This window comes from Dendropsophus ebraccatus, chromosome 5 (genome assembly GCF_027789765.1).
Source record: "Dendropsophus ebraccatus isolate aDenEbr1 chromosome 5, aDenEbr1.pat, whole genome shotgun sequence".
NCBI classification, from domain to species: Eukaryota; Metazoa; Chordata; class Amphibia; order Anura; family Hylidae; genus Dendropsophus; species Dendropsophus ebraccatus.
The window spans coordinates 105,803,908-105,831,901 of NC_091458.1; the positions used below are offsets into that span (position 1 = coordinate 105,803,908).

The window sequence follows — 27,994 nt, forward strand, 5'->3', positions numbered from 1 at the left end:
TGATATAATAACTCAATGCTTGATCTGCTCATCAACATCATGAAATTTGTATGGTCTGAAATCATTTGCATAACCCAGTATGAATTTTAAATTAGTTTCCTCCATGAATATATATGTTTTACTAGCACAGAAGTAATTAAAATGCTCTTAGATGCCTAAGCCATTGTCTATAAGACTTCAATGGAGAAAAAGGAAACAGAAAAAAGTATTAAAAAAACAGAAATAGTTTTTCAATGGAGATCTAGGAACATCTCATTAAACAGCAAAACTACAAAAACATTATATTTAAGTGCAATTTTACTTGTTGTAAATCATGACCAACCTAATGTACACACCAGGGTTATAAAATTGTATGATTCATTCTTGTCTTCACTACTGCAATTCTTTACTGCAATTCTTTACTGCAATTCTTTACTTATCAGCCTTTTCCTACTCTAAACTCCCCCCCCCCCCCCCCGGTCTAAATATACAATACAAACTCTGCATTGTGCTGCAGCTCCTCATCTCTCTGTCTACCACCCAACCCGTGCTTTACGCTCCTCTAATGACTTTTGCCTAACATTCTCTATAATCTGCACCTCTCACGCATGCCTCCAGGACTTTACCCCAGCTTTACCCCAGTTCTATGAAATGTATTACCCAAGGAAGCCAGACTCCCCTCCAATATCCAAAGCTTCAAACGTGCCCTTACAACTCATCTTTTCAAGCAGGCACCCTAATTTGGTTCACCCCTTTACCAGCATTATCCTATTTATAAAAGATGGATGGAGCATTGTAGCATTGAAGCACTCCCTTCCTGCCTTTTGTCTCCAACCCTCTCCTCATAGTGTGTAAGCTCTTGAGAGCAGGGCTAACTCCTCATATTTGAGTTGACTAAATATGTGTGTCTGATTTTTGTCTACATATAGTGGTACCTTGGTTTAAGAGTAACTTGGTTTAAGAGCATTTTGGTTTGAGAGCTCAAAGTTTTTCACAATTGTGACTTGGTTTAAGAGCATTGCTTTGGTTTAAGAGCTCCCTGTACTGGGTGGGAGCGCAAGTGGGGAGGGGTATGGTCTCCATAGCACTGTACTTTGACCCAGGAAGTCTCCCTCATCTTCCAAATCATGGCAGATCCACTTCAGGCTGGGGCTTACATCAGGGGACAGGACTGTGGAGGTAATCTCATCATAGCTGTAACCCCTCTCTCCCCGGACAGAGAGTGCTGCATGTATATGCACACATATTTCCTGCTCATTCCTTCATGCTCCCTGCAGTCTCTGTCCGCCCTTGTGTTTCCTATCCTCTCCATTACTGTACAGTAACTTATAATATCACATATCCTGCTGTTTCTTAATGTTTGTTTCATTAGTTTTACCAGTTATTCAGAAAATAAATCATATTTTTGGGGTGTGGAACCAATTGTCTGCATTTCTATGATTTCCTATGGTAAATTTGCTTTGGTTTAAGAGTGGATTTGGATTACAAGCACAGACCACATATATATTATTACTATTATATAACATTGATGGTATGTTCACAATGTTTTCTGAGGCGAAAAAAAACGGACGCATTTTGATAATTTTGGCTGTAAATAATGAGTATAACCGGTATTCATAGCCGTAATAATCAAAATACGGACGTATTTTTGCCTCAAAAAATGTTGTGTGAACATACCCATAAGGGCAATGCTGTATGCAAAAGAAAAAATACTACTAACTGCCCTTTAGTATCACTCAGATACCAGGTTTGTCTGTTTTGCTATGCATGTCTATGGGATCATTTTTTGTATTGTCTGGGATAAAGACATAGAAGTGGCTTTTAATAGGAATTATGACTGCTGGAATCCCTTCATTTCAATGTAACTATTGAAAAATACTGCGAGTGTTATACTGAATAGAAACACACCCTATTGAAAAGGACAATGGCAACACCCAGTTGTCAGTTTATTCTTATATTACCAGGTGTAACAGTACTGTGTTTAGTCCTAAGAACAGATGCTCCAGAACTGTATGTTCATTGGAAATACATGTATATCTAATAACTGACACGTCAGGATAGATGTCAGATGTTCTTTAGGAGTTTCATTAGTTAAAACTAAACCATCCATACCAAACCAGGAAAAGCAGCTCCACACCATTATTCCTCATGCATAACACTTTACAATAAGCACTACACATGCATCTGCCAAACATAGAGTTTTCAACTACACTGCCAGATGTTAGCACTGCTGCAGAATGCATCTGAATTGCAAATAGTTATCTCAGTGGTGAACTGCACAGTGCAATCTGATTGGTTGCTAGGGGCAACTAAGACCATTCTATTTTACACCAGTTTTATAAATCTCGCCCATGGAGTCTACATTTTTGGCCATGTAATGGATGCTCATTAAGAACATTTTTACATGCTGAGTATTGGCAGGATTTAGGCAAACATTCTGTAACTAGCAATACATAGAGATTAGAGATGAGCGAACCCGAGCATGCTCGAGTCCATCTGAACCCGAACGTTCGGTATTTGATTAGCGGTGGCTGCTGAAGTTGGATAAAGCTCTAAGGTTGTCTGAAAAACATGGATACAGCCAATGACTATATCCATGTATTCCAGATAGCCTTAGGGCTTTATCCAACTTCAGCAGCCACCGCTAATCAAATGCCGAACGATCGGGTTCAGATGGACTTGAGCATGCTCCAGGTTTGCACATCTCTAATAGAGATATTTTATTAAATCTGTGAACATGGCAAAAATTTACGACAAAAATGTGGTCATAAATAATGATCATGCTTTTTATTTACTGCTTTTAATTATCAAAATAAGGCTAAGGCCAGCCCGCAGAACGCCCCCCCCCCCCCCCCCCCGCTCGCAGCCCTGCCCCCCGCTCATCCACAGCCCGGCCCCACGGTCAACCACAGCCCCCTGCGCCGCCCTGATCGCCACCCCCGCCACCGCCGCTCTGAACCCCCCCCCACGCCGCTCCGATTGCCACCCCCTGCCGCCGCCGCTCCGATCGCCACCCCCCCGGCGCGAGCATACGTTACCTGCTCCGCGTAGCAGGTCTTCAAAATCCCCGACTCCCCTCTTCAGTGCACTGATTGGCTGAAGAGGAGCCGTTTGAAATTCCCGGCTCCCCTCTTCAGCCAATCAATGCAAGGCAGCACTGATTGGCTGAAGAGGAGCCGTTTGAAATTGAGTGGGGGGCCGGGAGGCGGGCGGGGCTGCGGGCGGCCGGACTATCGCGCGACGACTGTTTACACGGAACGATCGGCAAATTTTTTGCAAACGACGATTTGATAACATGTTGAAAGATCAAAATGAACGATTTATCGATCGTTTGCCGCGTTTACACATATGATTATCGTTCGAATTCGATCATTATCACGAAAATTCGCACGATAATCGTTCCGTGTAAATGTAGCATTAGGCTCCAGTTGCAGCAGGATTTTTTATATCCTTTCTGCTTAGTTATTTGTATTCCAGGAGAGCATATTGCCTCATGGAACACACTGAACCTAATAGGGTGTCTGTCACCATATGTGTTCCATCTGAATCTGTAAAATCATAGAAAAGAGCCAACGGATGACACAACATGTTTAGTGGTGAATAACATTGCCCTTAATTCAGCCTAATTGTGATTTAAAGATTTTAATTAGAATATTTCTAGAACATGAAGGATTCACTTTACATGTTATCTGATCAGCCAGCTCTTCCACTATTTAGTTGTGTTCACGCACCGTCAAAATGATGGGCATTTTTATTCGACAGCTGTCAAATAATGTCCATTATATCCGTATAATAACGGATGTTATTTGTTATTAAATGACGGCCGTCGTTTTCACAGTTTGTGAACTTAGCCTTTAAGTAAATTTATAACATAATTCGATAGGAATAGAAAGAGATCTGTGTCCTTTACTATTTATTTTTACTAAGTTTTTTTCATTCTATTTCTACTTTTTTAACATTTTGACACATTTCACATTTCAGGAGGACAAATCTTTGTCTCCATTTTAGTTTTAATATGTTATAAGAATCAGCTCTTGATGTCAAGGAAATGTTAATTCTTTGTTATGATTTGCTAACACTGGATTGGGAGAACTGCTTCACTTCCAGTAAAATCAACCACTTCTGGGATCACCGGGGCACCAGAGCATCACTCTGGTCTTTGTACTCTGGAAATGATTAAGTGTCTGCTCAGGTCCCCTAAGACTCACTAAGCCTCTGTAAAGCTGATAATAATCATGACTGCTGTAGATTAGCAGCATTCTTTGTGGCAGCCTTGGGGAAACACTACTTACACTTGTATCTACAGAAAGAAAAGGGGGCAAAGAGGTAAAATATGGTCATCACCACTTAAAAAAAGATTTTAATCAAGATTTATCATACAATTTTTTATATAGTTGTTGCTAGATGGTTCTATGAATTATATTTTACAATACTATATCATATGAATTATTGGTTTCATAGTGTATGTATATTATTGTTGTCAATGTATTAACATTGTCCCTATATTTTGTCTGGGTTTGCGCTGAATTGTTTTGAAGCATTTTTCTCCTTCTTTTAGTTTGATACCAGAATTCCAGAAGCAGATGTTGGCTACAGCTTTCTACCCAAGCATATAATTTTAAATGCACTAGCAGCCAAGTTCTTGATCCCTTCTTTTTATTGTGAAATATTTTTCAATGGTTGTAAAATACCACAGAACATCTATATACAGTCTATATAAATAAATGTAATACACCTTGGGCCTTGGGCACCCAAACTCCTCTTGATCTCTTATCGTTTAGGAAAGGTGGTAATGCATATACAGAATGTGACCCCCTTCACTACAGTGTATGGCTATGTTCACATGACATTTTTTGTCCTTTCCTTTAGTTTTTTTTTTTTTTAAATGACTTCCATCATTTTGAGTTGAAAATGATGTCAGTTATTCAACGTTTTGGAAGTTCATTACAACGATGGCTGTTGGTGAATTTTTCAGTTCAGGTGGACTGATTGCCCTTTGGGTGTGTCATTATTTGAGAAGTCTATTGAATTTAATAGTAAAGACAGTAAAAAAAAGGAAATACTGTGTGGGTACAACTAGAAAAAAAATATTTGTTGTTTGCAAAAGGCATCTACGCATAATTGTCATGATCATTATTTTAAAGTCCGCACAAACATTGTCCATCATTTCATACGCTGTGTACATTGGGCAGCCATCATTCTATAGACTTCAATGTATTCCATTGAGGTCAATTCAAATGTGGTAATATTTTTAAAAGAAAAAGTGGACGACTTTTTTCTCTTTTTACTTAGTGTGAACATAGTCTATAAGAAATATGAAGAAACTTGACTCCTTAAGACTTACAGAGTGACATCCTTTTCATGGCTATGTTCACACAACATTAAAAAAAAGAGAAAAGGCAGCTGCTTTTTCTATTTAACCCCTTCGGGACCAGGCTAATTTTCGTTTTTGCGTTTTTGTTTTTTCCTCCTTGTGCTTAAAAGGCCATAGCACTTGCATTTTTACACCTACAGACCCACATGAGCCCTTATTTTTTGCGTCACTAATTGTACTTTGCAATGACGGGCTGAATTTTTGCATAAAGTATACTACGAAACCAGAAAAAAATTCAAAGTGTGGTTAAATTGAAAAAAAAAATGCATTTCTTTTATTTGGGGGGAATGTGTTTTTACGCCATTCGCCCTGGGGTAAAACTGACTTGTTATGCATGTTCCTCAAGTCGTTACGATTAAAACAATATATAACATGTATAACTTATATTGTATCTGATGGCCTGTAAAAAGTTCAAACCATTGTTAACAAATATACGACACTTAAAATCGCTCCATTCCCAGGCTTATAACGCTTTTATCCTTTGGTCTATGGGGCTGTGTGAGGTGTCATTTTTTGTGCCATGATGTTTACTTTCTATCGATACCTTGATTGCGCATATACGACTTTTTGATCGCCTTTTTATTACATTTTTTCTGGATTTGATGCGACCAAAAATGCGCAATTTTGCACTTTGGGATTTTTTTGTGCTGACGCCGTTTACCGTACGAGATCAGGAATGTGATAAATTAATAGTTCGGGCGATTACGCACGGGGCGATACTAAATATGTTTATTTATTTACTTTTATTTAAAACCTGGGAAAAGGGGGGTGATTCTGACTTTTATTAGGTGAGGGGGCTTTTTACTAATAACAACACTTTTTTTTTTTACTTTTACACTTATACTAGAAGCCCCCCTGGGGAACTTCTAGTATATACACTTTGATCTCTCATAGAGATCTCTGCAGAATAGATATGCTGCAGAGATCCATGAGCTAGGCACTCGTTTACTTCCGGCTGCTGCAGCCAGAAGTAAACGAGTGCCGAGCCGGGGATGGCGCCATCTTGGAGCGGTCCCCGGCCGGCTTCAGTAACGGAGATCGCTCCTCCGGGACAACGTCCCGGAGGAGCGATCTCCGCCACTAGACACCAGGGATAAGCTGCGTCCAGTAATCGGATGCAGCTGTCATGTTTGACAGCTGCATCTCAATACTGTATTAGCGGGCACGGCGATCGGACCGTGCCCGCTAATACCGGCGGTCCCGGGCTACAAGCGGCACCCGGGACCGCCGCGGTTCAGAGCGGGGTCGCCGCGCGGCCCCGCTCTGAACGCCCGCACCCGCGCGAGGACGTACAGTTACGTCCTCGTGCAGGAAAGGGTTAAAAAGATGTCCGTTATTGTTGCAATGTAATTGACGTCAATGTAATGCATTGAAGTCAATGGAGTGACGGATGTTCAATGCACACAGTGAGCAAAATGTTGTCTGCGCAGACGTCAAAACTAATCATTGTGACAATTATATCCGGACGTTATTTTTTAGTTGTTCACACAGTTTTTCTTTTTTTCACCATTCCTTGGGTATGTTCACACAACGTTAAAAATATTGAAAAGGCGGCTGATTTTCATATTTAAAAAAAACCTCAGTTTTCGCCGAGATTTAACTGACTGCAATGGCAATACACTGAAGTCAATGGGAAGACTGACATCCAATCCACGCAGTTTATTGAATGATGGACGTTTTTGCCGTGGGCAACAAAATAAAGAACATGATCATTATTTTCAGACGTCTTTTGCAAACAGCGGACGTTTTTTATTAGTAGTTCACACAGTTTTTCTTTTGTCACCGTTTTTTTGCCTTTTTTTTTACTAATAAATTCAAGACTTTTCGATTAAGCCACACCCAAAGGGCAATTAGCAACCCAAACTAGAATAATGTACAAACACCAGTCATTGCACGGGGAGGCAAGGCAGCTAAATGACATCCGTTATTTTAGACTCAAAATAACGGAGGTCATTTTAGAAGGAGCTGAAAAAATGTGTGAACATAGCCTTTCACTGTTTTTACTATTAAAGTCAATGGACTTTTCAATTAAAGGCACACCCAAAGTCCACCTGAACTAGAAAAATGTACCAACAGCCATCATTACACTGACCTGTGGCCAAACAGCAAAAAGACGGACATCATTTTCTCTTTTTAAATGGAAAGGAAAAAACGTGTGAAAATAGTCCACATTTGTAGGATCTCCGAATACTGATCTGAATGCATGTTAGAGACCCAGCTCTTTTTGTCAATATGTTACTCTATGGTGCTGTTATTTTCGCAGCAATATGTTAAAAAAAAACAATGAAATGTGACATCTGTTGGCATCATGTCCTATTGGCTTTTTATAATCTTAGGCACTGGTGGCATCCACCAGAATTCTTTTATGCTTCCCAGAACGATTCTTTAAATTGGATCCAGCTAAATTGCATTGATAGAAGATTTGATGTTACTGTGAACAGTAAAATGTATGTATGCATTCATGTATGTTTTCATTAACCAACAGTATTGCACAACAGCAAGAAGTGGCATGCTTGCCTTGGATTGAGCTCCATCAAACTCATAAAAAAAAGTTCAAGATACTGTCAAGGGAAAATTGATCAAACAACATGAAAACGATTCCAAAACACAAAAGAATAGCACAGGCTGTGGCTATTTTTGCTTCTGCGCTTTGGCTTGTTTTTTAGTGCTTATGTTTGTTTATTTCATATGCACAGCTCCCTGGAAGCTAATGGGGTTCTAAGATAAAAAAAAAAAAGCTTTCCTGTCCTCTTTTAATTTCCTGTGCAATAGAGGCTAAATGCTGTTATACAAATTGTCAGCTCAATGATTTCTTAATATAAAGTGTGGAAAAAAATAGAATATATATATATATATATATATATAGAACTTGCAATGAGACGGCACTCCGGTTGAAGTGAAAAAGCAATGTGTTTTATTCACCCATCAGTTGCGACGTTTCGATCTGCTCCATGAGATCTTTTTCAAGCAGTGCTTGAAAAAGATCTCATGGAGTAGATCGAAACGTCGCAACTGATGGGTGAATAAAACACATTGCTTTTTTACTTCAACAGGAGTGCCGTCTCATTACAAGTTCTTTCTGTGAATTCGGGAGCCTTGGATCTGGCAACCTGGGACTTGTGCACCCACCTGAGCCTTAGAGCCACACAGTGCCGTTCAGCAACCAACCATTTTACACACATATATATATATATTTCACTGAAACAATAGGGCATGTTAATTATGACTATGAGACTATCAAACACATACCACTGTATTAAAAGAACATTCCTAGAAGATATTATAAAGTAAAAAAAAAAACATTTCTTTTATGTTATAATAATTGACCTCTTCTAACCATTACAAATGCTGCAGCTCCACAAATATAGCTCAGAACTATACCATCCGTTATGTTGTTTCTAAAGAGAAATAGACTTTTAAGTGCCTTTCCTTTTTATTCATTTTACATCCTTGTGCCAATAAGGCCAAAAAATCATTTTCTGCTTTGCTGCCTTTTGAACATCAGTATTGCCATTAGTGTTCCCAATGATTATAGAATAGCTTCATCTTTATTGCATTTCCTCTTAACGCTGGGAAATTTAACAGTATGTACTACTGTTCTGAGAGAAACCTTATCTATATGCATCAGACAGAATGGAGGTGGAAATCTGCATGTTCTTCCAAGATGTGTTCCTTATTATCAACTACAGTTCACATGTAGAGTTCACATGCTCATGTTTCTCATTATTATTTATAATTCTGTATAATCATTTACATGTATCACAATCACTGTGTTGCTTTAACTAGATATAAATGTGTGTAGTGCTAACAGTAAAAGGCAATAGGATGTCACCGTAAAATGGCATAGCTCTAGAAAAGTAAGAACAAGAGTAAAAAAGTATACAATACAAAGAGACAGCTTAATATCTTGGTCATGTACAAAGACTGTTGATGGCTGTTATGCCTAAACATTTCTATAAAGCATTTTGAAAACTTATGTCTATTACGTCACTGAAGCCTGGCCCAGTAAGTATGATGGATTGCCCCCCAGCAATTGGGGGAAGGAGATGGGGGGTTGTTAGCTATCCTGACACCATTAGAGGTGACCACCTTATGAAACTGACAGAAAAAATGCCAAGATTTTTGTTGTTTAATTGACGTCCAATTCACACAACGCATTGTAAAACGGCCGTTTTTACCGCGATAAAACGGCAGTTTTTCAATGCTTTCTGTGCATTGGACGTCCATCCTCCCATTGACTTCAATGCATTGCCATTGTGGACAGTTAAATCGTGGCAAAAACGTCCGTTATTTATAATATAAAAACGTCCGTTTGTTGACGTTGTGTGAACCTAGCCTTTATTTGATATAATTATCATTGAAAGTTATTGATAATAAAAGACTGTCATTTAACTGATTATTCTATGTCTCATATTTGCTGTATAAGTATGCAACTGGTAAGCCATATACCTCCTCCATATTGGCATAGTACAGGAAATATTCTATATTGATATCTTGAGGCTGAATTATTTCTATCGGTCCTGCGGTGTAGTGATTCATGTTTTTGCTGTTCAACTAAACAATATTTCATTGTGTTTATGTACTGTATGTGATGAAGTGAGAAATCACTGCTATCTATTAGACATCCTTCAAGCTACTTATAAGATGTTCTCTCTGGTATTAGAAAGGAAGGTATCTTACCCATGCATCAGTGCGTGTCCATGTAATCATTGCTGGGCTTTATCCTTTCATTGACAGGGTGTACTCAAACAGATGGCTAGTCAATGTCTTATAGGAAAAGACGGCTCATTACTCATCCATTCTACACAAGCACTTTATATTGTTAACATAGCACTGCAATGTTTCCACCTTGTATACCTTCTGTAATCCTGTTACTTTTTACCAGGTAAATCCCAGTTGACAGACATGACAAATTTAGGAAACATTAAAGGGCTTTTTAAAATCTGCCCTCCCTGATATCTGTTGTTACCTGTCCTCAGGTAAACGGTATTTAAAATTGGAAGCGTATCTCGGCCCTGCTAAAAGAAGATTAGCTCAGTGGAGCTTGTCAATGTTGTTATTGCATTAGGCGATATCACACAGAACAGATGTATTGATGCATTTGTTGAATTAATGTGACTGCTACTTGGAAGGGCCTCTTCCTCCTCCTCTTCTGCGTCTTTCTCTCCACTCACGTTTTAGATGTCAGATGCAATTTGTGCAGTTACCTGAGTAAATTGCTTGCCACATATTAAAATACCTCAAACGCTTCAGCTCAAGATGTCCACATGAGTGGGATAAAACGCCACCTCATTAGATCTGTGCATTCAGCTGCTTGGGTAAATATTAAGGAACCTAGTCCAGACCTGCATGTCTTTCTGCTTGGTTTATCAATGAATGCATTTCCATTTTAATTGTTCAGTCTGACATGTGTTCAACAAAGACAGAATCTAAAAGTATTTTGTAGAATTATGTATTAACAGTCTTCAGGATGCTCACATCCCTTTAGACTATGTTCTAACAACAGACAGTCTTAATGTTAAACCACGGCCACTGTTGTAGAACTACAGAGGAAATTAATGCTCATGATCTTTAAACAATATTGCTTGTTTGCGCTCGTCTGTGCATAGTAGGAACATAGCCTTAGTATTAACAAATTCAATACATGAAATATTGCTTGCAATACCATATGCTGAATGTCTGTATGCGAGAATACTGTATGCTGAGCTAAGGTTAAAATAAAGTTGAACTTACATCACTGCAAGTGTGGAATTACAGATTATAATCACAAGCCACTTTCCCTTTTGTGCACCTGACCACAATATAATACAAGAGATAGTCTTGCATTTCGTTTGCCAGCAATAATCCATGTAGTGGGGAATACATTGGCCCAGAATCTATGTCCACACACTGTTGAGATGATGGCCGTTTTTATTGGACAGCTGTCATTGCACAGTAAATAACGTCCGTTGTTACAAAATAATAGTCTTTACAGGCGTAAAAAAAAAAAAAGTCTGTTATTTTGACAGTGTGTGGACATAGCCCTATCAAAAATCGGCCACATTTTTTATCTCAGACTATTAGATTTGTTTGAGCCAGATTGATAAAACTGTGTCAAAAAGTATGTGGTATATGTGACCATAGCCTGAGACTGGAGTATTTATAAACTGTTGGACTATGTTCACACACAGTAAAAAATAAAAATAAAAATACAGTTGTAATTCTGAGTGAAAATAAAGCAATGTGTAAACAGATGTAAAAGGGCCGTATTATGCAAAGGCAGGCGGTAAATAATAAATAGAGATGAGCGAACCTCGAGCATCCTCGAGTCCATCCGAACCCAAACTTTTGGCATTTGATTAGCGGTGGCTGCTGAAGTTGGATAAAGCCCTAAGGATATGTGGGAAACATGGATATTATCATTGGCTTATATCCAAACCTTAGAGCTTTAACCAAGTTCAGCAGCCGCCACTAATCAAATGCCGATCCTTCAGGTTTGGATGGACTTGAACTTGAACCCGGTTCGCTCATCTCTAATAATAAACGTATTCATTATTTGGCTATGTTCACACTGTGTTTAACAGCGTCTGTTGCATAGCAACGTCAGTCTTTAGGTTAGTATTTTTTTTAACCAAAATCAGAAACAGGTTGAAAACACAGAAACTGGGCAAATCTTCCCATTATAATTTTGCTACAAATACTGACCAAAATACAATGTGTGAACATAACCTATAGCCTATAAGATTGCTATGGTGATGCTAAGACAAAGAAGCAAGACTGTCTCCAATACAGTACTTGTGTCTATATATACAGTACTAGCCAGGTTAAATATACCCAAGTTGTGAACCTAGAGTATGTGCACCCCAGGGGGTCTGTGTCATTTCTCTAGGGAGTACTTGTCTGGAACTGTGCTTTATATAGGCAGTGCAGTGGATAATGATAACCTACAAGGTGCATTGATGTAATGTGTTTGAACATTAGGTACTTGGCTTAGGAACTGGTATATACTAAACGTAAGCTTAAATGGAAATAAATCCTTATTCAGAGCTAATGACCAAGGTCTCTAGGACCAAACTGACATTCTAAAGTGAACTAACTTCATTATCATGGGTGGCAATGCCTTATAAACACTGTGAATTTAATTTATCATATCTACCTTATGTTGTATGACTATATCCTTAAACTGTAAATCAACCAGCAGGATGTTAACAGAGCTACATTATTCATGAGATCCTTTTGAGCTAAATGCAATCCTGCATCTTGCCAAGCATCTGTCAAGAATAGTTAATTGTTAATAATATGATGGCAGGCTCTACCATCTGAGACCTGACATCCTTAGCACCATCGGGCATACGTGACACAAGTGAAGCTCCATTAGAAAGAAAACTCCTGTTGCATAACAAGCGGTCTTCTCCTTTTAGCACTCATTTAGAAAAAGCTCAAAATATACAAAAGAGTCTCCTCATGGGAAAGGTTATGGAATAAATGGCAGCAGGTACACACAGAACTGATAACTAGTCTGTGCTCGGTCTCACTGCGCTGTGCTTCTGTCATCCCAATGTAATAATCATTTTGACAGGTACAAATATACATATATTGTGTAAATGACGCTGCTTCCGTGTCCACTGGACTACATAGATTAAGTAAGGGAACCGATCACCATAAAATGCAGTACCATCTGCAGGCACAGGGGGAGATTTATCAGACTGGTGTAAAGTAGAATTGGCTCAGTTGCCCCTAGCAACCAATCAGATTCCACCTTTCATTTTTTAAAGAATCAAAGAATTGGTTGCCAGGGGCAACTAAGACAATTCTACATTACACCAGATTGATAAAACATATTTATCAAACTGGTATAAAGTACAACTGGCTCAGTTGCCCCTAGCAACCAATCAGATTCCACTTTTCATTCCTCACAGATTCCTCTAAATATGAAAGGTGGAATCTGATTGGTGTTATAAAGCAGGAGAAGCTGAATAGATTGATGTATAGTTTTATGGGAAAAGTTCCAGCTCATCATTTATGTAAACCATGAATCATTATCGGCTAAGTAGTCAAGCAGGCAGGCCTACTCAGTGACTGACAGCTGAAGGGCTGCCATTGACTGATTAGCACAACCCACTTTACTACTTAGTCCAGAATAAGCAGAGGTTTACATGCTTAAAAGTTTATAACTATTAGCCTGCACAGCTTCCCCTGCTCTGTAATCTGATGGCTGCAGATTAGACTGCATTTTCAATGTGACAAGTTCCCTTTAAAGCGAATGTATCATCAGTACATTCCCTTTAAGTTTTGCACATACATAGAATGGCGCCGGCACGGGGAAGCCGGTGCTACAGTCCTTTTTTTTAACTGCAGCCTGGTTCCTGCGTACGACACCATTCTATTCCCAGGCACTGACTAGGGGTGGAGCACTGGAGGCAGTCCGTCCCACCCCCAGTGGGAGGAAACCCCCACCCCTCTATAATGTGGCTCCACTGACTAATAGAGCCGCGTCATAGAGGGACGGGGGTTTACTTCCACTTGGGTAGGGCCAGACCACCTCCAGTGCTCCACCCACGGCCAGTGCCTGGGAATAGAACGGAACCGTATGCGGGAACTGGGCCACGGTTCTAAAAAAAAGGACTGCGCCAGCGTTGTTCTCTGCACCGCTGCCGTTTTATCAATATGCAAAACTTAAAGTGTCACTGTCGTGAATTTTTTTTTTTGCAGAAATCAATAGTCCAGGTGATTTTAAGAAACTTTGTCATTGGGTTTATTAGACGAAAAATGCATTTTTATCATGGAAAAAAGCTTGAAGCTCTCCCCCTGTCTTCATTGTTCTCCTATGGAGAGAGCTAAATAAAAGACCAAAACAGGACAACAAAGAGTTAATCTACAAATACCTCACCGTTATCTCCTCTGACAGTCACCACTGACCTCTCTAAGCTCTGATTACAGCTGTCACCCAGCTCCCTGTCTGTAATCCTCTGTTATCTGCTTTCTGCTGCCGGCTAACTCCCTCCTGCCTCCGCCCTCCTCCCCTCTCTATAGACCAGACTGGGTTGTGTCTGATGCAACAAGTCACACATTCCTGATTTTTTGAAGTGGATGGAAAAGAGGAGGGGGGGGGGGGGGCTGGGAAAAGGCTTTCTTAAATGCAGATAATGGCATATTTGGCTAATAAACCCAATTACATAGTTTCTTAAAATTGCCAAAAAAAAAGTGACTCTTTAAAGTAAATGTACTGATGGGACTCTCGCTTTAAGACCTAAGGTATAAAACTGTTATACTAACCGTTAAACAATGAATTGAGTAGCTGCGGGAAAAAATACAACCTCCACAAAGGTTAGTCAGGTGCAATATTATTCAAGTACTAGCTTATGTATTAGGGAAAAAGACATGTGAGAGTAAATGGAAATAGCTGGGTTCCTATGGATTAGGGCCATTCATATGCAGGTGTTAATAAGCCTGTACATTTTATTATGTTAATAAATTCTAATTTATGTGACTAGTTAACCTTCCAACAGCCATGAATAACAAGGAGCATCAACAGTATAGTTTGATGTGATCCTGCTTATGCTGTCATAATGAGGGCAGCACGGGTTAGTAGAAGATTTGTAATATTAAATTTAATATTAGTAGAGACATACGTACATGCAAAAGAGATTTCAAAGATAGGATGTTAGGAGTCCCATAGCGGGCACATGTATAAAGGATGCATGTATACATTATGTGAAAAAAATCTCACAGCACAGGCAACACACTATATTCATAGTTAGAAAATATTGCCTCATTTTCTCCAGATGCCATCTGAATGGGCTTTCAATTAATAGTTATGCCCTCATGTGGCTGTTCTAGAAACAGTTACCTGGACTGGAGCACTGGATGAAAGTTGAGCCATGCCTCCGATTCTGGCAGCAGCACGGGGATCACTAGAACTGATCAATACTGGAGCACTAATTTCCATGGAATGTCTGTTATTCATGGCATGGGAGGATTTGTGCGTCATACTGAGGGCTGTGAACGAGTGTCGTTTCTTGGCATTCTTCTTGATGTCGACATGCCTCTGGTTGGCACTGACGACTCCGGTATTGTTTACAATGGGACCCGGGGTCACACTCAGTACCGTGACAGGGACCTCATAGCCTGGTGCTGAGGATAAGCTTGTCTTGTCCTTCTCAATGATCTGTTTGGCTGCCTCGTTCAGCTGAGTGCAGAAGGGACATTAAGGAGAAAAAAAAAGAAAAGAAATTAAATGGCTGTCAAGTTGCATCTATATTTCTGTCCCATTTTGCTGAAAGTAATAGATCTAAGTTAACAGGTTTTCTGTGGAGTAGAATACTAATTTTGTAATGGGTATACCAGTTATATAATCTAGAAGGCATAAAAGTCAATAATCTGCAATACTGTGTTGAGACAACGGATACCTGTCCAATAAACCGTAATCCAGATATGAAGATATGACGCCCAGGAGAGAAAAAAAAAATCTATTTGTCCGTCTCGGAGATTCTCAAGATTTTGCTATAAAAGCCTCAACAGGCGGAACATATCGATGGTTACTGAAGTCCCCTAATCGTTATTGATGGGTAAGCTGAAGGAAGCCATTGCTTGTAATGCACTTACTATTACATTCTAAGGTTTTGCACAGTTCTCTACTAATTTAAGGGTATATTCACACAATGGTTAAAAAGCATCATAAACCACCTGGAAAATAGCCTGCAAACCATCCTGGTTTTTACACGTTTTTTTTTAGGCTCCTATTGCTTTTAATGTGAGCTGGCAAGACAAGCTGTTGTGAAAAAGTAACACTACTTCCTACTTTCAACGCAAATTTTTCTGATTCTTAACAACTATACAATTCTGTCAGTATCAGCTATGCAATTATAGATATAGCTAGAGCTGTACGCAACACAAAGGGCAGCTCCCCGTGGCCTCTCCTCACATGTTTTGTGAATACAAGTATTCCCCATGAAGAAACATTTCCGGAACATCTTTTCTTATAGCTCTGTGATGTCATGTCCTCTGTTTTTCTTACTAGAAATGACTAAATAGCCAACTGGGTGATACCATGTAGGGATGCGTCCCTGTGTCATCCCTGACGGAATAGCATGGGTAGGCACGGTGGAGGAGCTGGGGTTCTTCTCTCCCCCCAGTGCACCTTCCAGGTCATTCCCCCTGAGCCCTCACTCTCTTTCCCCTCCCTTGAGGTTCACACCCTCAGACTCTTCCGCCCACTTCCCCTCAGAGTTGCTGTTATCTATCATCCCCCTGGCTCTTCTCGACAATTCTTCGACCACTTTGCCACCTGGCTCCCTCATTTCTTATCTGCTGAAGTTCCCACACTAATCCTGGGTGACTTCAAAATTCCTGTCGATACTCCTATTTCCTCTCACACCTCTCAGCTTCTCTCTCTAACCACCTCTTTTGGTCTCTCACAGCTAACAAACTCTCCCACACACAAGGGTGGGAATTCCCTGGACCTGATCTTCTTCCGCCACTTTTCCATCTCCAACTTCACAAATGATCCCTCAGAGTTATCCGACCACAACCTCCTCTCTTTCACAATTACAAACAATCGCCCCCCTCCTGACACTCCTACCCCACACATATATAGAAATTTGCGTGGCATCAACACTCAACAACTCATTGACTCCCTACAATCCTCACTGTCCCCAATCTCATCCCTCACCTGCCCAAACACAGCCACACAACACTACCACAACACCCTGAAAACGACCCTAGACTCTGTAGCCCCCCCTACTCTCCACATACCCCGCCACAGATGCCAGCAGCCCTGGCACACCCTGGAAACTCGCTTTCTTCGGCGGTGCTCTAGGAAGGCTGAACGTCTGTGGAGGAAATCGAGAACCTCCGCAGATTTTATTCATTACAAATTCACCCTCAAATCTTATTACTCTGCCCTTCACCTTGCCAAACAATATTATTTCACCTCCCTCATCTCTTCACTGTCAAAAAATCCAAAACGCCTTTTCGACACCTTTAATTCTCTTCTTAAGCCCAAAGCTCAGTCACCTATCACTGACCTCTGTGCTGAAGATTTGGCCTCCTACTTCAAATCCAAAATTGACACCATCCGTTCTGACATCACCTCCCAGCCCCAAAGCCCTATCCACTCCCCCACCTTCTGTTCACTCTCTGCTTTTGATCCAGTGACAGAGGAAGAAGTCGCCAACCTCTCCTCCTCTTGTCCTACTACCTGCCCTAGTGACCCTATTCCCTCACACCTCCTCCGGTCACTCTCTCCTGCTGTCACTACTTACCTCACCAAAGTATTCAACCTTTCCCTCTCCTCTGGTATCTTTCCCTCCTCATTCAAGCACTCTGTAATTACCCCGCTACTGAAAAAAACATCTCTAGACCCATCCTGTGCAGCCAACTATCGACCTGTCTCCAATCTCCCCTTCATCTCTAAGCTCCTGGAACGTCTTGTTTACTCTCGCCTTACTCGCTATCTCTCTGATAACTCTCTTCTTGACCCTCTACAGTCCAGTTTCCGACCCCTTCACTCCACTGAAACTGCTCTCACCAAGGTGTCAAACGACCTCCTTAAGGCCAAGTCACAAGGAAACTACTCCTTGCTGATTCTCTGGAATCTCTCAGCAGCGTTTGACACTGTGGACCACCAGCTTCTCCTCTCCATGTTCAGCTCTCTTGGTCTTAAGGACTCTGTTCTCTCTTAGTTCTCTTCCTACCTCTCCGACCGCTCCTTCCGGGTTTCCTTCTCGGGCTCTACTTCTTCTCCCTTACCTCTCTCTGTTGAGGTTCCCCAGGGATCAGTCCTGGGTCCCCTCCTCTTCTCCCTCTATACAGCCCCCATCGGACAGACCATCAGCAGGTTTGGCCTGCAATACCATCTCTATGCTGATGACACCCAGTTATATACCTCCTCCGGCGACATCTCCCCTGCCTTCCTGCAAAATACAAGTGACTGCCTATCTGCTCTCTCTAACACTATGACCTCTCTGTTCCTCAAACTTAATCTCTCTAAAACTGAACTTCTTGTATTTCCTCCCTCTAACAAACCTAAACCCGACATCTCACTCTCAGTCTGTGGTACTAGCATAACTCCTGTGCATCAAGCTCGATGTCTGTTATGCTAGACTCTGATCTATCCTTTACTCCCTATATCCAAGCTCTTACACACTCCTGTCATCTTCATCTCAAAAACATCTCCAGAATCCGCCCATTTCTCACCACTGATACCGCTCAGACTCTGACTGTCGCCCTGATCCATTCCCGTCTTGACTACTGTAACTCCCTACTAATCGGTCTTCCTCTCTCTAAGCTCTCCCCTCTCCAGTCTATTCTGAACGCAGCAGCCAGACTCATCTTCCTCTCCAGCCGTTATACTGACGTCTCCTCCCTGTGCCAGTCACTGCACTGGTTACCCATTAAAGATAGAACACAGTTCAAACTCCTCACCCTCACCCATAAAGCTCTCCACAACTCTGCCCCTCCATATATCTCCTCCCTAATCTCCACCTACCATCCTTCCCGTGCTCTGCGTTCTGCTAATGACCTTACACTAACCTCTTCTTTAATCAGAACCTCTCACTCCCGCCTCCAAGACTTCTCTCGTGCTGCACCAGTTCTCTGGAACTCCCTACCCAAAGACCTCAAACTTATTTCCAACATCCCCAGTTTTAAGCGTGCCCTGAAGACCCATGTCTTCAGGCGTGCTTATAACATTTCGTAATCTCGTCTCCCTTTGCTATCCCCTCTCCATCCTCTCTATAACTTCTTCGGTGCTAGTTACACTGTCCTTGTTATCTGAGCTTAGCAAATGGCTTGTGACTGGCTTGCCCAGTCACCTATAAGCACTTAGAGATTCCATGTCCAATGACTGGAACATTGACAAATAAAGCACTTGTTGCCTATTGTGTTACTCCCAGTCATCCTAGTCTGTAAGCTCTTGAGAGCAGGTCTCTAATTTGGTATTTTAATTTATTCATTGTATAACTTAATATATAACCTGTAATGTATTTATATAGTTAAATAAGTGCTGCAGAATCTGTTGGCGCTATACAAATAAATATTATTATTATCCTCATTATTATTATTAATAGCTCCAGTGAAGGGACACAACCTCAACTGATAACACCCAGTTGGCTTTGTAGTAAAAATAAGAGGAACAGTAGAACACAGAGCTATAAGATAATCCAGAATAGTTTTTATCATACACTGCTGCAGAGAGCTGCCACTAGCACGGCACAGTGTACTCTATAGCTAGCAGAGGTCAAACAGATACGTCCACTCTTCACAGCGACTGAATGGCCACTAGTCGTGAGGACTACATGTATTTGCTAAAACATACGTGTCAGGAGAGGCCACAGGTCCTCTATAAGAAAGATAACTTCCAGTGGTACCAATCATATTATGGATCCAGCAGAGCATCATGGCTTCTGTGTAAACATATTGTTGAATACTTTTTTTTTACCACATCCAAAATAATAAAGCAGTCTCTACTTTATCTGAACAGTTGATTGGCGGATGTTAAAGATCAGAATGCAAGAAGACAAATTATACATGGCAAATTAAATTGCAAAAGGACGTCTCTAGGTTATTTGTCTTTTAGGCAAAAGGAAGTGACAGATTCATGGCTGACGGTTGGATGAATCAGTATAAATAGTCTCTTTATCTCATGGTTACGGCCAGTTTAACTCCAGTCTCACCTGATTTCTCAGTTTTTGAGAAGGATTAAGCTTTAAAGGAGTTGTCTCACAAAGACAACAGCTTTATAAAAAGAAGCTAGTCTAGTAATCGGATCAGTGCTGCCGCTCTGGCTTCTTAACTCGCCATAAAATCTGCCCCAGAAATTCTGCCAGGCTAAGGGTTCTTTTATATGCAGCGATTTTTTGCTTATGGGCCTGCCACAAACTAATGGCGATCGCTCATTTGCAGTACCTTTACATAGCGAGATAAATCAGGTGGCCGGGCTGAATGAACAATCCATGTATCGTTCATGCAGCCACTAAAACCGACAGTACGGATATACATATATTCGTTTTGTCAGTTTGCCAAACACACAGCAGTTGCTTACTTACCTAGTGCGCTGCTGCTTGTGATCCGGCATCCTCTTCTCCGGCTCTCACATCAAACCGTTGGACGGGAGATCTGGTGAAGAGGATGCCAGATCTCCAATCTGACAGCACAGATATATGTATATTTGTGCTGTCAGTTTTCAATTTTATCGTTCTCGGTTTCACGGGAAGATGTGTGGTCGATGACAAGAAATTTTAAATATCATTTTAAATGAATGATCAGCCGAGGATCAGGCATTTTCCCCTGATCGCTGTCACTTTTACCCTGCCCAATTATCACCCGCAGAAGCATTTCTCCTGGAAGATAATCGTCCCCTGTAAAAGACCCTTTTTCTGAGGGTTCAGAACAGCGGGCTGCCATCTATGACATCCATACGCTCTTGTATGTCACAAGGAAAAATATTGTTTTTATAAAATAGAAAAAAGAAAACTTAATCATGATTAAAATGTGTCTTGCCATAAAAAGTTCACTTCCGGTGGGAGTGCATTCAGCACCTCAAAACGGAGCCAGATGGCTATCCATTAGGCTTCTGTTTATTCTGCAAGATTTGAGTGGATGAAAAATTACTGTTTGCAGGATTTTTGTCTACTCAGATCCTGCAAACAAAATGGAACTTGCTATGGAGCTTCCTGAATTCAGCCCAGGGGGAAGAATGAACCGAGCCTTTAATGTAAAAACAAAACAAAAAACTAAACAAATGTCTGTATACTACTATAGTACTTTCCTAATGGTATAGTCAAATCACGTTTAGTATAACTCACCATGAAAAGAACCCAAAACAGCTTACAAATCAGCAAGGTTTTTACATATGGTTTTGTACAGAAAATTTTAACAACTTTTTGTCAAAAATGCCCCTATTTTTTTTTTTTTTTTTTGTTTACATGCTGTTTTGAGAATTTCTCACTGAAGTCAATGGGAGCTCAACATCATGCGGAAAATTTATTTAAGGACTTTGCACCTATTTTTAGGTGAATAATTGGATTTTTTTTGCCCATTTTTGGTCTAAGTTCTATTTATGAACCAGTATGCGGCAGGCGAATATTTTTTAGATGCAACTTTTTTTTTTAATCTGTCTGTTTTGAGTCTTCACCCCAAAATTCACACAATCCAGGATTTAAGCCCAATTTATAATTTGTGACTTTTTAGATGCAAAAACTGGTTATTGCCAGGTGAATTTGTTTGAGATTTATTTTTGCAACTATTTATTTTCCACAAATTTATGAATATTTTGTTTAATTACACCTATTCAGCTGGATAAAAATACAGACAAATACTTTGTAGATATCTATAGCAATACATTGTGAAAACTTTACAAATTGGTAATTTCAAAGTTAGAAAAATATGTTTACTACCCATATGACTTCCTGCTGATGATTGGTTAATGGTAATCGGTAATGGTGCAAACATACCCACTATCTTCTGTAAGGATGGAAGGAGATTTAATGAATATTCCTTAATCATCTCTCCAGTGTAATTGGTTGTTTTGAAGCCGAGGCAATGCACAATAATGGTTTCCTCTGCCATCAATGTGTACTAGGGGTGCTGGGTAAGGTGTCACACAAGAAGAAATGGTCAGGGCAGATTTTTTTTTTCTAATGCTAAATGTAGCATCTAGAGGGAATGGGAAAAATGATAACACAGAAGCAATGTTCTTTGAACAAAGTCTGACCCGCAGAGCACTTTACCTACTTGCAATTTCCAGCTTAACTGAGATGAAATGCCAGAGTGTATAAAACACATTGAGTGCTTTAAATGCTGCATTTTATCAGTAGATTTTAAAACACTAGAGAAGCTTTTGCAGCGCTGAAAGAGCACCGGTATGAAATTACTTCTCGTATCATCTATGTAGAGTTCTTTTCTATTAAATCTGGTTATGACACATCTGCATATTCGTCATACAGACACCTATGCCACTATTAAAATATGCTTTCTAAATCCTAAATAAAGTGAATACCAAATGTCCTGCCAATACCATAAATATATAGCTGCCATTATAAGACAATGTAACAGATTACTTCTTGTTCTTTGTCATTTGTTCGGCATACTCATGTTGTATTATATGTCTGCGTTTTCTCCAGAGGAAAAAATCGGATTATGTCCAATCTTACAGAAAATTAAATTTAGAATTTTAAAAAACTTGCTTTACAACTCTGGACTACAGATGAGTGCACCTCCAGTATGTTTAAGTCCAATTGTTCGACAATTCATAACCAGTGGCTAAAGAAGTTGGATGCAGCCCTAGGGAGCCATGGAAAACATGGATACAACCTATGGCTTCCAACTATCCAACTTCTCCAGCCACTTGTATTAAAATGGTGAATGATCGTATTTAAGCATGCGCACATTGCACTCATCTCTATTCAAGACGCACGACGATTTTAGGCAGTCCTATTCTAGCAGCCTTATTGTGACCACACACTAGGGCTATGTTCACACAACGTCAAAATATAAATATTAAAAAGGCATCCGATTTTCATATTTAAAATAACATCCGTTTTTGCCGAGATTTAACTGACTGCAATGCAATGCATTGAAGTCAATGGGAAGACAGACGTCCAATGCACACAGCGTATTGAATAACGGACGTTTTTGCCACGGGCGTCAAAATAATGAACATGATCATTATTTTTGGGCGTCTTTTGCAAACAGCGGACGTTTTTTATTTGTAGTTCACACACAGTTTTCCTTTTGTCACCGTTCTGTCTCCATTTCTACTATTAAATTCAATGGACTTTTCAATTAAGCCACATCCAAAGTCCAATTAGTAATCCCAAACTAGAATAATGTATAAACACCCGTCAGTGCACTAAGCGGAGGTCAGGCTGCTAAATAACGTCCGTTATTTTAGACTCAAAATGATGGACGTCATTTTAAACGGAGATGAAAAGACGTGTAAACATATCCATACATAGCGGCCCCCTTCATCAGCTGCTCAGCCGGGATTGGCTGAGCATAACTGTACTCAGACAATCGCGGCTGGGCACAGTTATGACGCTGCAAAGGGGGGCCGGCATGAAGATGACGTCTTTGACAAGATTACAGACGGGGTCGGTCGACACTGATCAGGTATGTATACTGCACTACACTTTCGGGTACATGGGCGGGGTCGGGGAACACGGGAAGGGGTCCATTTACATACATAACATACATTACAAAGTTGTATAACTTTGTAATGTGTGTTATTTTGTGAATAATTTCTTAGCGCCGCACTACCCCTTTAAGGACAGTCCGTCATAAAGATGTGAGAAGACTTGAAGGCCATACCTGCTCCAATGGGAATTTGGTGACTAAGTTCTTAGCCTTTACAAAAAATAACATATATTCCTCAAGAGCAATCATATATTGCTAGCATACTGGGCCAAGCCAGATGGTGTACATGTTCCCTTTAAGCTGATGTTATATAAACCACTTAGATTTATTGCCCACTTCTACTAGACCTATAACTCTAAGAAAACTGATCTTTTGTGGATCAATAAAATAGCCTTTACATGAAGTGGTGATTTATCATCTCACACACACTGTTTTCATGTTTCATATTGATTTAGGATAAACCCAAGACTACAGAAAGGATGTGCATTATAACATGTCTGAATACTCCTAGTGTGAATGCTAATACACCCAACCTTACATACACAAGACAAGGGTGATGACTGTAGGGTGACATCTCAGAACTGGAGACAGGAAACAGGAATATTCTAGACATTCATGTGCATCTTGATGATAAAAAGAATTTAATTTTACTTAATACCAGAGCACACCAGAGCAAAAAAAAATAGCGTCAGAAATTATGCAGATTTATACGATACTTCTATTAAAAAATCTCACGCTTTTAAGTACTTATCAGCTGCTGTATGTCCTGCAGGAAGTAGTGTTTCCTTTCCAGTCTGACACAGTGCTCTCTGCTGCCACCTCTGTCCATGTCAGGAACTTCCAAAGCAGGAGAGGTTTTCTATGGGGATTTGCTACTGCTCTAGACAGTTCCCGTCACACAGAGGTGGCAGCAGAGAGCACCCTGTAAGATTGGGAAGAATACACCATTTAATGCAGCACATACAGCAGCTAAAAAGTACTTGAAGGCTTGAAGGTTTTTTTTTTAATAGAAGTAACTTACAAATCTGTGTGACTATATTTTTTTCTCTGGAGTACTCCTTCAACACTTGGTTATGAATAGGGATGAAATTTTGGGATCAGGGCACAATGCCTAAGGCAGCTTTAGACGTGAATAGCTATGGCTGCATTTCCATTCACTGAGTCCCCCGTTTACAGCTCAAGAAAAATGGGGCAATCGTCCACTCTGCTTAGGAAGGAATCTATGGACTCTTGAGGCAAATATAACATTTTATAAAATGGGGTGATTCAAAAAGGATACAAAAGTAAAGGTGTACAGTTAAACTAACATGAGTAGTTAATGGCAATACTGGCTTATTTGTCTATCCCAACCAATCATAGCACAACATTTATTCTTAAGAGACACTTTTGAACTATGTTGGCATAATGTGACATAAGATGGTGACACTGACGCAAGAAAAAAAAAATTTATGTTGGAATTTGTAAGAATAGGGTCCGTTTTAGAATAAATTTAGGAAATGTGCTCCGCACAGAAGCTGCATTTAACTGTGGGTAAAGCAATTTAAAACTACTCATTTTTTATGTTATATAAAAAGTTCGGGCCGCCCAAAGAATTTGGCAGAGACAGGATTTAAGCAGTGTATGGGCACAGTCAAAGAAAGTCAACCAGGCAGACTAGTCAGGAACTACAGTATGGTATTTCTTACAAAGAGGATTGCACTGTAAGCATTACAGATTATATCATCCTCTAGAGCTGAACTCATCACTGACACAACTGAGTCCACACCCGAGCATGTGGTGGCACGCGACTAGACAGAACTGGACTACTGCCTAAATATCTGCCATGTCACCAATGAAAATCACTTTAAACATTTGTAGTGCATAGATAAACCTTACATAAATGGTGTGTCTTTTCATGTTAACAAATAAGTGTTTTTTGTACTCTTGCTTATAAATACTGAGGCTGTCATTTTGCAACATTTTTTTTAAATCACCCTGTATAGAGAATATCACCTCAAGCACCATTAGAATTCGTCCTAAGCAACAATGCAGATCAGCCAATTTTCTCTGACATTTATATAGCAGGACTATCTGCTTTACTATCTATTTTAGTAATTACTACTATTTTAGTAATTGGTTGGACTCACAGTGATCTGATATGCCAATATGCTAGAGTTCACTTCTTAGCGCCTGTATCCCAGCCATGCACCTTCCTTCTAGTGCATGCACAAATTTGTAGTGCTCGAATTAGTGACACTAAACACTAAAACAACGTAACCTCTATAAACACTAAACAGTGTAGTAACCATAGGTTAACTATGGTCTGCGTACCAGACCATACTGTTAAGGTGAGCTGGGCACAATAAACAGATGAATCACATAAATTTTAATTATTACTTAGGAGAGCAACATGCAGGATAACAAAAGCAAAAAAAAACAAAAAACTGTTCAGATGTCTGTAAATTGCAGTCACTTTGCAGCCATTGATCTCTTGCAGGTCTAAAGGTTTGCAGGTTGCTGTAGGCAGCAATGCTAATTTCTTATGCTTTTGTTGTTCTCAGTCGTCTTTCGGAGAAAAAGAAGCAAACTAGCAAAGTTACCGCACATTATTTTTATTTTGTTGAAAAGTAACATATTGTAGTTGATAATAAGGTTGAAAGAAGACAAGAGTCAATCAAGTTGCACCTATAGAAACCCTACTGTGTTGATCCAGAGGAAGGCAAAAACCTTCATGAGGCAGATACAAAGTGCTCCATCACAGAGAGAAAAATTTCTTTCAGGCTCCAAAATGACAATCAGAATAATCCCTGGATCAACATTCGATTACATGTAATCTAAGCTTGGAATATTATATTATAATCTAAACTTGTAATATTATATTTTTCAAGAAAAGCATCAATGCCTCCCTCAAACTTAAGTAATGAATGAACCATGACATCATCATAGAGAGTTCTATAGTCTCACTGCTCGTACAGTAAGGAATCCCCATCTGGTGGTGAAACCTTTTTTCCTCTAGATGTAGAGGATGCCCTCTTGTCATGGTTACAGGCCTAGGTGTAAAAAGATCACTAGAAAGATCTCTGTACTGTCCGTTCATATGCACATGTAGAAGATAGCGGCACTCTAGGTGTTTAACATGGGTATAGCTATACACTGATAACAGACGGGGCTGAATTCAGACAGGTGGTGCTAACCAAATATAGAATGTAAAGACAAATGTCACGAAGCAAAAAGGTGGTTGCACTCACCAGCGTAGTCTTCTTAAACTTTATTATTTCTTAGAAAAACATGGACATGATGCGGACATAGGTGAGCAGACGCTAGGTGAGAGGAGTGGTGACAGTCTGTTTCACGCTCACGGCGCTTCTACGGACCTCCTCTGTCCGTTCATATATTTGAACATTGTAATCAGATCGCCCCCTAAGACGTCTTTTTTCTAAACTAAATATCCCCAAGCTTGATAACCTGTATTGGTACTGTAACCCACCCATTCCCTAAAAGACCTTGGTAGCCCTTCTCCACTTCAGCCATGTCCTTCTTATATATCAGTGCCTAAAACTGTACACAGTATTCTGTGTAGTCTGACCAGTGATTTATATATATGTTCTCATCTTTAGCGTCTACTGTATGCCTTTTTTGATGCAACCTTACATTTATCGACATAAAACTTCATTTGCCATTTATCAAGCCTCCAGATTCTCCAAATCCCTCTGTAATATATTATTATTATCCTCTGTGGTGATTACTCTACCCAGTTTAGTATCATCTGCAAAAATTGAGATTCTACTCTGTAGCCCCTCAACAAGATCATTAATAAAAATATTAAAAAGTGGACCAAACACGACCCCTGTGGTACCCCACTAGTAACTGTGACCTAATCAGAGTATGTTCTATCAATGACCACCCTCTGCTTCCTATCACTCACCTAGTTATTTACCCATTTACATATGTTTTCCCCTAGTCCCAGCATCCTCATTTTATGGACCAACCTTTCATGCGGCACAGTATCAAATGCCTTTGAAAAGCCCAGATACACAACATCCACAGCCTCCCCCAGGTCCAGTCTATAACTGACCTCCTCATAGTAACTGATCAGATTAGTCTGACAGGACCGATCCCTCATAAATCCATGCTGGTGCTGCGTTATAAGATTATTTTTGTTAAGATACTTCAGTACAGCATCTCTTACAAAACCCTCTAACCCATTAAAAGGTCTCTCAGTCAATCATCTCCGCAGAGTGCGCTGACTAGTCATGGGCAGCTCCCCTCCCTGATGACTAGTTGCCGCCCTCACCGGGCCTCACACGCCGCAGTAAAACACCTTTTTAAAGCTACTGCTGTAGACTTGGGGAGCTGCACAGTATATCTATACTGTGCAGCTGTGACCCATATCAGCACAATCAAGCTGACTGGTTCCCTTTAAGATTACTGATGTATGTGCACATCATGACTAACCTCTCCGTAAGAAGTATACTAGGGAAGAAATGATTGACATAATCAAACTGAAAACCATGTATTAAAACTGCTGGTGCGCTAGTGAAAATCTCT

The 27,994-nt window shown here is 40.1% G+C and overlaps 1 protein-coding gene across 2 annotated transcripts in view; it reads right to left on the minus strand.

Moving 5' to 3' along the window:
- Positions 1 to 27,994, minus strand: part of SH3RF3 (SH3 domain containing ring finger 3) — a 316,246-nt gene that overhangs the window by 67,827 nt on the left and 220,425 nt on the right. The window contains exon 4 of one of the 2 annotated variants that reach the window (XM_069970912.1): positions 15,183 to 15,521. The exons of the other annotated variant lie outside the window; for it this stretch is intronic. Within the exon in view, the coding sequence (XP_069827013.1) occupies positions 15,183 to 15,521 (339 nt within the window). The remainder of the gene's footprint in view (positions 1 to 15,182; positions 15,522 to 27,994) is intronic. 2 annotated transcript variants of the gene reach the window in all.